At 46.2% G+C, this 13,862-nt stretch overlaps 1 protein-coding gene across 6 annotated transcripts in view; it reads right to left on the bottom strand.

The window, feature by feature from the left end:
• MFHAS1 (malignant fibrous histiocytoma amplified sequence 1) overlaps positions 1-13,862 on the bottom strand; it is a 118,008-nt gene that overhangs the window by 98,201 nt on the left and 5,945 nt on the right. The window contains exon 2 of one of the 6 annotated variants that reach the window (XM_033916086.1): positions 11,599-12,186. The exons of the other annotated variants lie outside the window; for them this stretch is intronic. Within the exon in view, the coding sequence (XP_033771977.1) occupies positions 12,152-12,186 (35 nt within the window). The 3' untranslated portion in view covers positions 11,599-12,151. Of the gene's footprint in view, positions 1-11,598; positions 12,187-13,862 lie in introns of those variants that run through there. 6 annotated transcript variants of the gene reach the window in all.

The following is a 13,862-nucleotide window of genomic DNA, read 5'->3' as shown; positions in this document are numbered from 1 at the left end:
TAAAAAGGAAGTCATATTGAGCATTGGAAAATAATTCATAATAATTAATTAATAAAAATAGTACACATTTAATTTTCCCCACCACCTAATTTCCCTGTCCCGCCCCACCCAGCTACTTTTTCATGCCACCCAGCTAGAAAAAATTTCTGGGGAGAACATTGTGTATTTCAATTTAAAGTACTTATTGGTCTAAAGGGTATTTTAATTTAGGAAAAGTCTAGATTTATTAAAGAAGTGCCTGAGTCTGTTTTAGAAGCATTTTATGATGGGGTCAGAGCACTCAGTGATGCCCTTTCTTACAATTGTTTTATAATTGTCTTCTTGGCTGCTGTTCAAAAGCATATGAGAGGTTCACTTCTAGCAATTCTTGTCTATTATTAAAATATCCTACATATCTGGTTGACCCCTAAATATTTAAAGTAAATTTTAAAAGGGATAAATACTGTTCTGAAAGATTGTAGTTATTTACTGATAAATGAGTGGATCTCTTATTTTCATATCATTTACAAATATGTAGGCTCTCTTTTACTAGGCTGAGATAGAGATTTCTATCAGGCCTGAAGCTCTAAATGCTCCAATACTGCTCCTATCTTGAAAATCATACACTATCTTGGCATTCACTGGATATTAAATAACATACATTGCTTCATACTATAATAATAATAAGTTTATTTTTATATACCGCAATACCACAAATAGTTCAGCGTGGTTTACAGAGGAAGAGACTGTATACAGACAGTGATAATACAACTTTCAAAATTGCATTAGCATGTTAACATTAATCGAGTTTATCTGGGAGTGTTTTAGGAATGCATCAAGGCAGAAGTGGAGTTAGAGAAATTTGTCAAAGAGATATCATGCTGATATACTTTATATCACAATAGGGATTCTCAGAACGCTACCTTGATCAAACAGGAACAGTGTGGCAGCACTCTTCACTGATTCTACCCAGTTGTGTGATATAAATTTACTTTTGTCCTTTTTTTTGTTTAATTATTTTATATGATTTTATCTTAATTTCATGTTTAATACTATATTCTCCAAGAAACTACATTTATCCGGCATCTATCAATCTCCATGGGTGTCGGTTAATCGAAAGTCTACTGTACTGATTTTCTTATACTTTCAAACCACACTTTAAAAAAAAACAACAACATGATATATGTTTTCTGGGTTCTTCATGTTGACTGATGAAGGCATTCTTCTCTTTTGCTGCTTTATATTATTTAAACTGTGTGGTATTATGAAAAAAAATACCTAACAGTTCTCTTCTTGAGTATCACATTATGCAATACTTTTTATTGGGTGAATAAAAGTTTAGTGACAAATAGTCTACATGTAATGAGACATCTGGAAACTGAAATATTCCTGATAGGAATCTGCCAAAAAGCGAAGGCCTCTATTTAGTTAAAAGATTAAGGCCTAGATTCTCAAAACTAACGTCGTCGCTAAACTGTTTTCTGATGGTTTAGCCTGCAGGAATTTTAGTGGCAGATTATCAAAATAGTTTATCTCTGTTTTTAGCGTGGTTTTAGCAGTCTCCAACACTGACATGCAAATGGGCTCTTCAACACTGAAATCAGCATTCCAGTGTATTCTTAACAATTGCTGAGCCATTCTCTTCGAGCAGTGCCACAAAAACAGTTTTGGCAACAAAAATCAGCGACTGGTCCAGGGGTGCCGGTACAGTGACAGCACTGTTTAAAACCCTGGCATGGCAGTGCCTGAGACTGCTAGGAAGCCAACCGAACCCACAGCCGATTCTCTCCCACAACAAATACCCCCCCTGCAGCAGCGATCCCCCCAACCCACCAGGAGAGATGCCCACTCTCTGCTGTCACAAACAACACCCCTGCAGCAGCAACCCCCCTCCAGCAGCAGGAGATATGCCCACTCTCTCCCGCCACCAAGCGGCCTCCCCCAGCAGCGGGAGATATGCCCATTCTCTCCCAGTGCCACACAACACTCCCCCCTCCCTGTTTCCAACCCCTCTCCCCCTTAAATTAGTTGGCTGACAGGAGGCTGTCCTTGTCATTAATTTCACTTCCTGCTGAACCTCTCTGAGGGTACTGAACCCAGGACCTATTGGGGGCTTGTCTGCTGCAGCACCCTCCTGCAAAACCTTAAAGTAGTGCTGGTTGTGTCACCCTTGAGGAAATTCAGATGGGCATGCCCTTCAATAAGGAGTCCCCCTTGAGCCACAAGCACAAGCTGTTCCTCGCTTCCCCTGTCCAATGAAACTGCAGCTGGAGAGAATATCACTTTGAGGACCACCTAAAGAACAGGGAATCCTGGAGGGGGTACAACCCAGGGAACTACTTCCAGGGTAGCCACCATTGAGCCCAGCATCTAGCGGTAACGTCAGGCCATGGGATTCGGCATCACTAAGAGCTCTGCATTTTGCTTCCTGAGTCTCTGTTTGTATATCTTGGGAAGAAAAACATGGCCTTTCGCCATGTCAAAGCAGACTCCCAAACACTCCAAGCATTGGGTCGACTCTAGATGACTCTTTTTGAAGTTGACTATCCAGCCCAGATCCTGTAGATCCACAACTTGTCGCACTGCCTACTTGCCCTTCAGTCTTAATGGAACTCTGATCATCCAATTGTCTAGGTATGGGTGTACTTGTATCCTCATCCTGCGGAGGTGAGCTGCGACCACCATCATCACCTTGGTGAAGGTGCCTGGGATTGTTGCCAACCTGGAAGGCAGAGCTGCAAACTGAAAATACCTTTAAAAGACATAGAATCTCAAATATTTCTTGTGGTCCAGGAAAATGAGAATATGAAGGTACACTTCTATCAGATCTAGGGAGGCTAATAATTTCCTTGGAGCCACTGCTGCAATGACTGACCAAACTGTCTCCATTCAAAAGCATGGTATTCTCAGCGCCATATTCACAAACTTTAGGTCCAGGATCGGTCTCCAGTCTTCTGTGCCTTTATTGCGCACTATGAAGTATATGGAGTATCTGCCAGAGCCCGATTCTTATTCAGGAACTGGTTCTATGACTTATATGTCCAATAGAATTTGTACCATTGCTCGGACCCTGGCCTCTTTTTCTGGCCATCCGGCTGACCAGTCGATGAACAGATCTGAAGGAGGGCAATAGAACTTGATCTTATGACCTTCTCAAATAATATCTATGACCCAGCGGTCTGAGGAAATTTGTTCCCACTTCCTCCAGCTTTTACCAATGTGTAGGAGCACGGCTGCTGACCTAGCATCACTGTATCTTCGTGGAGGTTGTGCTAACGCAAAACCCCGAGGGTTGCTGATGTCTGGAGCTGCCAAATATCTGTCTGGATCCCTGATAAGATCTCTGAGCAGAGGAACCTGCATAGAATTGGCAGGAATGTCGTAAGGAACAAACTTGCCTCTGCCTCCCCCAGCAGGTCAACAAGGTCTGCTGTCTGGCAGAGATTTAAGGCAGCGATTCGCCACACTGGCCATAAGGTTGTCTAAGCCTTTACCAAACAGCATCTGCCCTTTGAAGGTCAGTCTACTCAAAGTGGCTTTGGAGTCTGTATCGCCAGCCCACTGCCTGATCCAGAGCATCCTGTGGGCTGAAACAGCATATGCCAAAACATTGGGCAGGCAGCGGCTGAGGAAGCAGGAGAGCCAGAGGGAGAGGAAAGGAGGCGTTTTTCAGGTAGCTGCGCGCCGGGCACCACTCATACACACCGTGGGACATAGGAACGAGAAAGGAGCAATGGAGGCTGTGGGAACCCAGCAGAGCTACCCAGTATACTGCATCGGGTGCCATATGTATGACTACCTCCCCTCCGGGAGGCAGGCATACATATGCGGTCGATGCCAGGAACTGGATAGCCTGAAACAGGAGGTCGGGAGACTGCAGGTTAGAGTCCAGGAGCTGGAGGGACTCTGCACCATGGAGGAGCAATGCTGGGAAACTAAAGACACCACCAGAGAGAGCCACATCGCGGAACAAGTTAGGGAGCTCGAGAAGTTCATTGAGGAGGCCTGCAGGATGGTGGAGGCACAAGAACACCAACACACCAGGAGAGAACCGACAGTTGGATGACAGGAACCACCAGACACCATGGGAATAGGACCTTGCGGAGGACCTGGGCAGACAGAGGAGGAGGAGACCCAACAGAGCCAGGAGAAAGGACTAGCGGACTGCGCAGATGACACAGACCTGAGACCTTGCGGAGGACCTGGGCAGACAGAGGAGGAGGAGACCCAACAGAGCCAGGAGAAAGGACTAGCGGACTGCACAGATCACACAGACCTGAGACCAGGGGCGGAGACACAGCAGAACCCAGAGGACGGACAAATGGACTGCACATATGACACAGATCTGAGACCAGAGAGACAGTTGAAGAAGGGGAGATCGGCTATCGTGGTTGGAGACTCAATCCTGAGAGGAGTAGACAGTCACATAGCCAGAGGGAGAGAGGACCGACTGGTAACATGTCTCCCGGAGGCAAGAACAAAAGACGACATCATCAACAATATCGAGAGGTTCCTGGAGGGAGCCGAGACGGAGGAGACAGCAGTAGTGATCCACATCGGAACCAATGACATCAGCAGGAGAAACTTCAACAGGACTACACTAACTGACCAGTTCAGGATCCTGGGGAGGAAACTGAGACTGAGGGCAAGGAAGATAGCCTTCTCAGAGATCCTGCCAGTACCGAGAGCGGACACAAGGAGACAGAGCGAACTACAAGCAATTAACGTTTGGCTGAGGAGATGGTGCGATGAGGAGGGTTTCCACTTTGTTAGGAACTGGACTACTTTCTTGGGGAAGAACAAGCTCTACAGAAGAGATGGACTGCACCTTAGCACAGCTGGGACGAGGATGCTGGCACACAACGTCCAGAACGTCATAGACTTGGCTTTAAACTGAGGAGAAGGGGAAAGCCGATAGTCGATTTGACCTCGACACATCGGACATCAGTACCTGACAAGGATACTGATCTGGGACATTGTAAAGGAGGGCTCGGGACTGAGTGTGTATTTTTTGAAAAAGGACCTAAGGACGCATTGCAGGGACTGAGGGCACAAATGGAACTGGTAAGCGGCACTAACACAGAACAACAGGAGCCAGAGGGGCAAAGACTTTGTGAAAAAGAGCCCAGGACTGAGTGGGAATTACGAGAACAAGAGGTGCAGGGGAAACAGGCTGAGGACGTCACAGACACACAGCAGCAGGAGGAGGATGAAGCTCGGGGGCTGGCAAACCATGAGGAGGACTGCAGGGGTACCAAAACAAGAGGAAAACAAAAAGATAGGGCAAAAAACTGGGTCTTAAACTGCCTATACACAAATGCTAGGAGCTGGAGGGCCAAAATGGGAGAACTAGAAATCACTGCTAGCAAAAAGGACCTAGACATAATTGGAGTCACAGAAACGTGGTGGACTGAGGACAATCAATGGGATGTGGCCATACCAGGGTACAAACTATACAGGAGAGACAGGATACATAAAAAGGGTGGAGGAATAGCGCTGTACATAAAAGACTCCATACCCTCAACCAGGATGGAAACAACAGTACGGGCGGATGGCTTGGAATCACTATGGGTTAAGCTACAGGGAGGAACTGGGGCACACATTAAATTGGGACTATACTACCGCCCACCAGGACAACATGAAGAAATCGACCAGGACCTGGAAGCTGAACTGAGGCAGGTATGCGGAAGCGGAAATGTGGTGGTGATGGGGGACTTCAACTATCCTGGGATAGACTGGAGTATTGGGCACTCAAACTGCGCAAGGGAGAACAAATTCCTAGAGGTCACGAGGGACTGTTTCATGGAGCAACTGGTCACGGAACCAACACGGGGTGATGCCACTCTTGACCTAATCTTCAACGGACTAGGGGGGCCAGCAAAGGAGGTGGCAGTATTAGCGCCGCTAGGTAACAGCGATCACAACACGATCCAGTGCAGGCTAGAAATTGGATCATCAAAGGGGAAAAGAACCACAACGACGGCACTCAACTTCAAAAAAGGAAATTATGATGCCATGAGGAAATTGGTGGGAAAGAAACTCAAAGGCAACATAGGGAAGATGGAATCCGTAGAAAAAGCCTGGACCTTACTCAAGGGAACTGTGCACGAAGCGCAAAACCGGTGCATCCCCAAGTTCAGGAAAGGGTGCAAAAAAAATAGAACAAAAAACCCAGTGTGGATAACAAATGCAGTGAAGAAGGCGATAAACGACAAGAAAGCATCGTTCAGAAAATGGAAAAAAGACCAAACAGAGGAGAACCAAAAAGTGCACAAAGAACACCAGAAGGAATGTCACCGAGTGGTTAGAAAAGCAAAAAGAGAATACGAAGAGAGACTGGCAGAGGAAGCAACAAACTTCAAGTCATTCTTCAGATACGTCAAGGGGAAGCAACCGGCAAGAGAAGAAGTGGGACCATTGGATGATGGAGACAGAAAGGGAGTAGTAAAAGAAGAGAAAGAAATAGCTGACAGTTTAAATGAGTTCTTCACGTCAGTCTTCACGATGGAGAATACAACCAACATTCCGGAACCCGAGGAGATCGCAATAGGAGACCAAGATGATAAGCTGGTCAATTTAGAGGTAAGCCAAGAAGATGTACTCAGGCAGATAGACAGACTAAAGAGCGACAAATCGCCAGGTCCGGACGGCATTCACCCAAGGGTACTCAAGGAACTAAAAAACGAAATAGCGGAGCCACTTCGACAGATATACAACCTATCCTTAAAAACCGGAGAGATCCCAGAGGATTGGAAAATAGCAAATGTTACGCCCATCTTCAAGAAGGGCTCAAGGGGCGACCCAGGAAACTACAGGCCGGTGAGCCTGACCTCAGTCCCGGGAAAGATGATGGAGGCACTGATTAAAGACAGCATGTGTGAACACACCGAAAAAAATGGGCAGCTAAAACCGAGTCAACATGGCTTCTGCAAGGGCAGGTCATGCCTCACAAACTTATTGTACTTCTTTGAGGGGGTGAAAAGCCAGGTGGATAAAGGGGAATCTATAGACATCATTTACTTTGACTTCCAAAAAGCCTTCGACAAGGTACCACACGAGAGACTGCTTAAGAAGATATGGAACCACGGGGTGCAAGGGGAGGTCCACCGATGGATTAAAAACTGGCTGGCAAACAGGAAGCAGAGGGTTGGCGTAAAGGGCCATTACTCAGACTGGAAAGGGGTCACGAGCGGAGTTCCGCAGGAGTCAGTACTAGGACCGCTCCTGTTCAATATCTACATAAACGACCTAGAGGTGGGAACCAAGTGTGAGGTCATTAAATTTGCAGATGACACCAAACTATACAGCAGGGCTCAAACCAGGGAAGACTGCGAAGATCTCCAAAAGGATCTAACGCAGCTGGAAAAGTGGGCCGAAAAATGGCAAATGAGCTTCAACATAGGGAAATGCAAGGTCATGCACGTGGGGAAAAAGAACCCGATGTTCACATACAAAATGGGGGGAACACCACTAGGGGTCAGCAACCTGGAGAGAGACCTGGGAGTGATGGTAGACGCAACACTGAAGGCATCGGCGCAGTGCGCCACAGCCTCAAAGAAAGCAAACAGACCAGGACGAAGGAAGTCATCATGCCGCTGTATCGTGCAATGGTGCGGCCGCATCTGGAGTACTGTGTCCAGTACTGGTCGCCGTACCTCAAGAAGGACATGGCAGTACTTGAGGGAGTACAGAGAAGAGCAACTAAACTGATAAAGGGAATGGAAAATCTCCCATATACCGACAGATTGAAGCATTTGGGACTTTTCTCCCTGGAAAAGCGGAGACTTAGAGGAGACATGATAGAAACCTTCAAGATCCTGAAGGGCATAGAAAAAGTAGACAGGGACAGATTTTTCAAATTGTGGGGCACCACAAATACAAGGGGGCACTCGGAGAAATTGAAAGGGGACAGGTTTAGAGCAAACGCTAGGAAGTTCTTTTTCACTCAGAGGGTGGTGGATGCATGGAACGCGCTTCCAGAGGCTGTTGTAGACAAGAAAACATTAAATGGTTTCAAAGAAGGTTTGGATAGATTCCTAGAAGAAAAAGGGATTGAAGGGTATAGATAGGTATAGACCACTACTCAGGCAATGGGCCTGATGGGTCGCCGCGGGAGCGGACCGCTGGGCAGGATGGACCTATGGTCTGCCTCAGCGGAGGCAACTTCTTATGTTCTTATTGCTAATGACTCTGCTGATGTCATATAGAGCACAGTTCTTCAAACGCCGGTCCATGGACCGGTGCCGGTCCACAGGAAATTTCTGCCGGTCCACGCAGGGCCGGTAAGATCAAGATATTTTCAGTTGGTCCGCGCTGGGCAGGAGAGATCATGGGGAGCCTCCGACAGTGGCTTTCTCCTCTCTCTGCAGCTCTCCTTACTTAGCAGTGCAGTGATTCAGAAATGCAGCCTTGGGGCTTTTGCTGAGTTGCAGCCATCTCTGATGATGCAACTTCCTCTTTCCTAAGAGGCGGCGCGACCCAACAAATGACCCGAGGCTGCCTTCCTGAATCGCTGCGCTGGGAAGTAAGGAGAGCTGCTGGGAGGAGAGAAAGCCACTGTTGGAATCTGGGAAGCTGCTGGGCAAGGGGAAAAAGGGACAGCTGCTACTGGACTTGGAGAGGGAGAAGGAGAGATGCTGCTGGGAGAGGAGGAGGGAAAGGAGTCTGGGAAGCTGCTGGGCAAGGGAAAAAAAGGGACAGCTGCTACTGGACCTGGAGGGAAGAAGGAGAGATACTGCTGGGAGGGGAGGAAGGGAAGAGAGTTACTGCTGGACAGGAGGAGGAGGGAAGGGAGAAGGAAAAAAAGTAAGGAAACAGCTGGCAGGGAGATTAGAGGAGGGAAAGGGGAAAGACAGGCATGAGAAAGTAGAGAGATTGATGATGGGAAGGGGTCAGCAGAAAAATAAGCAGAGGACAATGATAGTAGATCTGGAATAGGAGAGATAAAAATGAAGAGAGCAGTGAAGCTGGAATGAATCATGTAAAAAGGAGAGAGGGGCGCAGGCAGGCTGGATGGAAAGGGGAGAGGGGTATAGAAAGAAGACAGATACCATATGGAAGGGGGAGAGGACAGACAGTGGATGGAAGGGGCAGATGCTGGATTGAAGAGACAGAGAGGGCATACGCTGGAAGGAAGAGAGTGAAAAGATGAAAGCAGAAACCAGAGACGAAAAAGATAGAAAAAAATTATTTTATTTCTATTTTGTGATTAGAATATATCAGATTTGAAATATATATCCTGCTAGAGCTGGTGTTAGACATAACTGGGGACTGCAAAGCCCAGGCAGTGCTTCTATAGCTTCCAGCTGGCTTAGAGAGCTCTCTGATCAGGGGGAAGTTGCCCTAGTTGCACTCCCCTAACACTATTCCTGTCATGTGTGACTGTGTGTCATGTGTGTCATGTGTGACTGTTAGCATGATATTTCTGTGTAGCATTCTGTAATTATTTGGCTTGTTCAGTTTTCTTGATAGTAGAGGGGATATATATGAAGGGGAGGGGAGATGGGTTTTGTTGATCCTTGCCCTGTGTTATTTGTATTTATAAAATAACAATTGTACAGAATATTGTTTATTTTTATACTTTAATAAAATACATTAAATATAAAATCATAACCGAGACTTGCGCGGATGGGATCAGATGATTTGCGGGGACCGAGCTCGAAGATATGGGGCGGAAACAGGGTTTTTAAATTTTAGTCCTAGTAGTTTGCCGGTCCACAAAATAATTCTTTTATTTCTGCCGGTCCACGGGTGTAAAAAGGTTGAAAAACACTGATATAGAGCATCTGTCACATAATCCACCCCCTTTGCCTTCAAATTACCTCTTAAGAACCACGCCCCCCTGCAATTTTGTGCATTCTTTAGCATCACTCTTACCTCATTAGGGAGGGAGGTACATTTAGTCACTTGAGCCACCATGAAATCCACCTTCGGCTGACTAACCAACTGCTGAGACTCCGGAGTCACAGAATAAAGTTTAAACATAGTTTTTGCCACCTTCAGAAAGCCTTCCAGTCTCCCATTGCTCAGTGACCAGCAAGGTAATGTCCATATGCAAGGGAAAAAAGGCGATATGAGCATTTGTGCCACTCATGACCGTGCACTGTGAAGTGGATGGCAGTTGGGGCTCCAACTTTAACTCTCCCGAGGGCATCTGTAATAACATGTGAGAAGGTAGCCCACTTGAAAAGCTGCCACACCAATGGATCATCTCCCTGGTCGAGTGCAATTATCGCCTCTTGACTCCAGGTCCCCGACAGGGAACTGGAATCCTCCAGGAAAGCAGCTGAGCACTGGGACAATAATGACATGAAGTCTAACCTCCAATCCTCCCAGTCCTGCTCCGCTTGATATCTTAGGCTGGGGGCCATTTTTTCCCGCAGCAGGGAGACCTCTGAAAGAGGAATCTCTCCCTAGTCCAATGCCAGCACACCCCCAGGTAGAACAAGGCAACCCAGACCCATCAAATAAGCTTTCCACCTAGGGGATTCACAAACTCTACGGAAAATCCTTGAACAGGTGGCCCCAAAGACCCCTGCAGGACCTCAGACTTACTTCTCTTGGGCTTCACAGCATCCTCGCACTTGCATTTCATGCCTTTGCTGTTTGTGATCTCCAGAAGGGATTTTCTCCCTACCACTCGGACCCCCTGCAGTTCCCCAGCCCTAGAAAACTCAGAGGAGGCTGAGACCATGGCTCCTGCCCCTCCCTTACTTGTCTCGCAGCACACGTTACACAGACGCTCGTCAGTCATCCATCCAGTACAAAACTGGCATGACATGGGGCAGAACAGTTTGAGTCCATACCAGTTGATTTTGAGCCAATTCAAGGGGTTTTAAATAATAATAATAACTTTATTTTTGTATACCGCAGTACCATAAGTTCAGAGCGGTTAACAGAGTAATAGACTGTACATAGACAGTGATGTTACAGATGGAGGCTTTAGGATCGTTTAAAATCCAAGATGGCTGCCACCACCGAATAATTTTGGAGAAGGGAGACCCTAGCTCTGACCTCAGAAACCCTTAAAAATAACTTTTTCTGATTTTCCCCATAGGGAATAATGGGCCATACTCACTGTGCTTTGCTGGTGCCTGCCTGTGTCAACTTTGCTTCAGCGTGACTGAATTGATCAGAACACACCTTCTCAGTTCGCTTGCAGAAGGCAAAACTAAAGAGGGCACTATATGAGAGGGTGCTGAAAAGTTCTCAGCCCAACCAACCAACTTCCTAAATTCTGAGCGGTTTTCTTTTCCACTGTAGCTCCAAAGAGTGTTATCTTATTTTGTTAAGTGCCAATTTTCAGAAACAAATTTCTGCACTTTGACATAGAGTTGCACAGGGACAGAAATCAAACCCCATCCTCCCCCATCCCTGCTGGAAATCAAATCTATTCCCGCAAGTAATCTCTTCCGTCCCCGCCCAGAAGTAGTTATTTCATTTAATTATGCTTCTGAATTAAAAGCTCTGATAGAGACCCACTTACAAATAAACAGAGACACTTTATTAATTTGAAAATATTCATTGGGAGGAATACATACTTTGTAAATGGGTCTCCAGACCCTCTAACGTACCGTAAATATAAAAACTCCAGCTGATGAGGATCCTCAAGCTATATTAGCTGTGGACTTCCTCTGAAAGTGGCTGGGGGTCCCTTTTGTCAAGCTTGACATGCAATAGCAGTATCCCTGAGTCACAGATGCTGGCACTTCAGTGGCCTAAGGATGCTGCCAGCTCCTACACTTGGTGGAGGGGAGTTCTGGCCAACTTTGGAGGAGGTCCTTACCTGGCAGTGCTTGGGGATTCCTACCAGCCACAGCAAGGGTCCAAGACTGCCATTAAATGTGGCAATGTGCACAAAAGATTTTTGAGTTTCTCCGCCAAAAGTCAGCGAAACAGGTCTCTTGTCAGGAGTCAGGAGACTGTGATCAAGTTATGAACACAGTGGAATAGAAAAAGTCCCATTACTGAGATAAGTCCCAATATGTGCACCTGACTGCCTGTCCTCACTCTTCTCAAAACAGGATTTCAGCAGAAGCGGGCGAGCTGGGTCAACAGGAAAGCTTGGTACAGGCTATGGGCAGTCTTTCAATAGGGCTGCCACTGGCTGCAGGGCCAAAGATTGATTTGCAAAGATAAGGATGCTGATGCAGCAGTAACAGGGGCATCAGGTTCAGCGATCGGGTCTGGTAAAAAGAGATGCTAGACCTGTGGTGGAAAGAAGGGAAGATATGCGAAGAGGCAGAAGGGCTGCATGTGATTAATTATTAATCATGATTAACCTCTCCCCCCCCCCCCCCCCACTTATTACTAAGCTGCGGTAGAGGTTTCTACTATGGCCCGGTGAGTTAAATGCTCTGATGCTCATAGAATTCCTATGAGCATTGGAGCATTTAGCACCCCGGGCTGTGGTAGAAACTTCTAACATGGCTTAGTAAAAGAGGGCCTAAAATTTTTAATTTCCATTAATAATTAATGTGTTCATTGCAGCGTTAATCGTGATTAACATGTAGCCCTAATTTTACTTTTTTCTTTGATCTCTAAGTTGTGGAATGATCTTCCTGGATTTATTTGTGCTGAAGTTTCGCAAACGATTCATGGTTTTATTAAAGATGCATTTTCTACTTTTTTTTTTTTAGAACCTGAGTCATGGGTCAGCAGATCTGATCCATTGTACATTTTATTCAGTTTGCAATATGACAACTACTGTGTTGTCTTTTTAATTGGTGTTCCTTTCACAGTTTTATATTTGTAAAGCACTTTAGCCCTCTTTTACTAAGCCATGGTAGAAGTTTCTATTTTGCGCCGGTGTGCTAAATGCTCCGATGCTGCTCTGACCTCATAGGAATTCTATGAGCATTGCAACATTTAGTGTTCCAAACTGGGGTAGAAAACTCTACCTCAGCTTAATAAAATGGGGGCTTGATCTGCTACTAGCCAAGGTGGTATATCAAGTCTGTTAATAAACATAATAAAACTTGTAGTAAGATGTTGCTGAAGAGCAGTTCTCACACAGGGCTCTATCAGGTGTCCTCACCAATCAGTGTGGAGATATCATCCTGTTTGTCCTTGAATGACAGCTTTTATTATTAGTGTTAACCCCGGTTATTAGTAACTAGGTCTCATTGCATAAAAATGGGACCTGTGATAAAATAACATGTTAGTGGTAAAACATCACATCTTAACAGTAGGTTACATTGATAACCAAACACCTTAGTAATCCTATAAATTATCCTTTAGAGTTATTTCCTGTATCATTTGAATTTCCTGTTTCAAGGTTGGTTGCATCTCTATTAGTTGCATGGCAGACCATAATAGCCAAAGGGAAAAAGAGCAAAAATGGTAGCCACTGTCAGGGAGATTTGCAGACACTGAGGAAAATTATCCCAGAAAAGGTACCCTCACATATTTACACTTGCTGATTAGTCCAAGGCTAATCTTTGATACTGGAAAAATCTTGGACTAATCTCTTCTTCATCAGGAAAAGTATGTGTGTAAAACTTTGCCTGAGAGGAGGAGGAAGAGAATGAGGATGGAGAAAAGGAAGTCAAGTAGAAGGTTGCAAAGAATTGCTGTTTACACAGCAATCTACTGTATACAGCAGTGTTTCTAAACACATGGTACACGTACCTTTGGGGGTAAGCGGCAATGGCCACCGCCGAGGATATTGCCTGCCTGACCATCTGCCGAAGCCTCTACCGGGGATCCCTCCTTCCTGCCTGCCCATCCGCCGAAGCTGCTGCCGGGGGATCCCTCCTTCCTGCTCACTGAAGCCACCGCCAGGGATCACTCCTTCCTGCCCGCCCCCCTCCGCTGAAGCCGCTGCCTCGGATCCCCCTTCCTGCCTGTCAGAGGAAAGCCTTCCGGGTCAGCCAGGGGGGTGG

Source organism: Geotrypetes seraphini, chromosome 1, assembly GCF_902459505.1.
Source record: "Geotrypetes seraphini chromosome 1, aGeoSer1.1, whole genome shotgun sequence".
Classification (NCBI taxonomy): Eukaryota; Metazoa; Chordata; class Amphibia; order Gymnophiona; family Dermophiidae; genus Geotrypetes; species Geotrypetes seraphini.
Note: the sequence above shows the minus strand (reverse complement) of the source record. Positions and strands in the feature narration are given on the sequence as shown.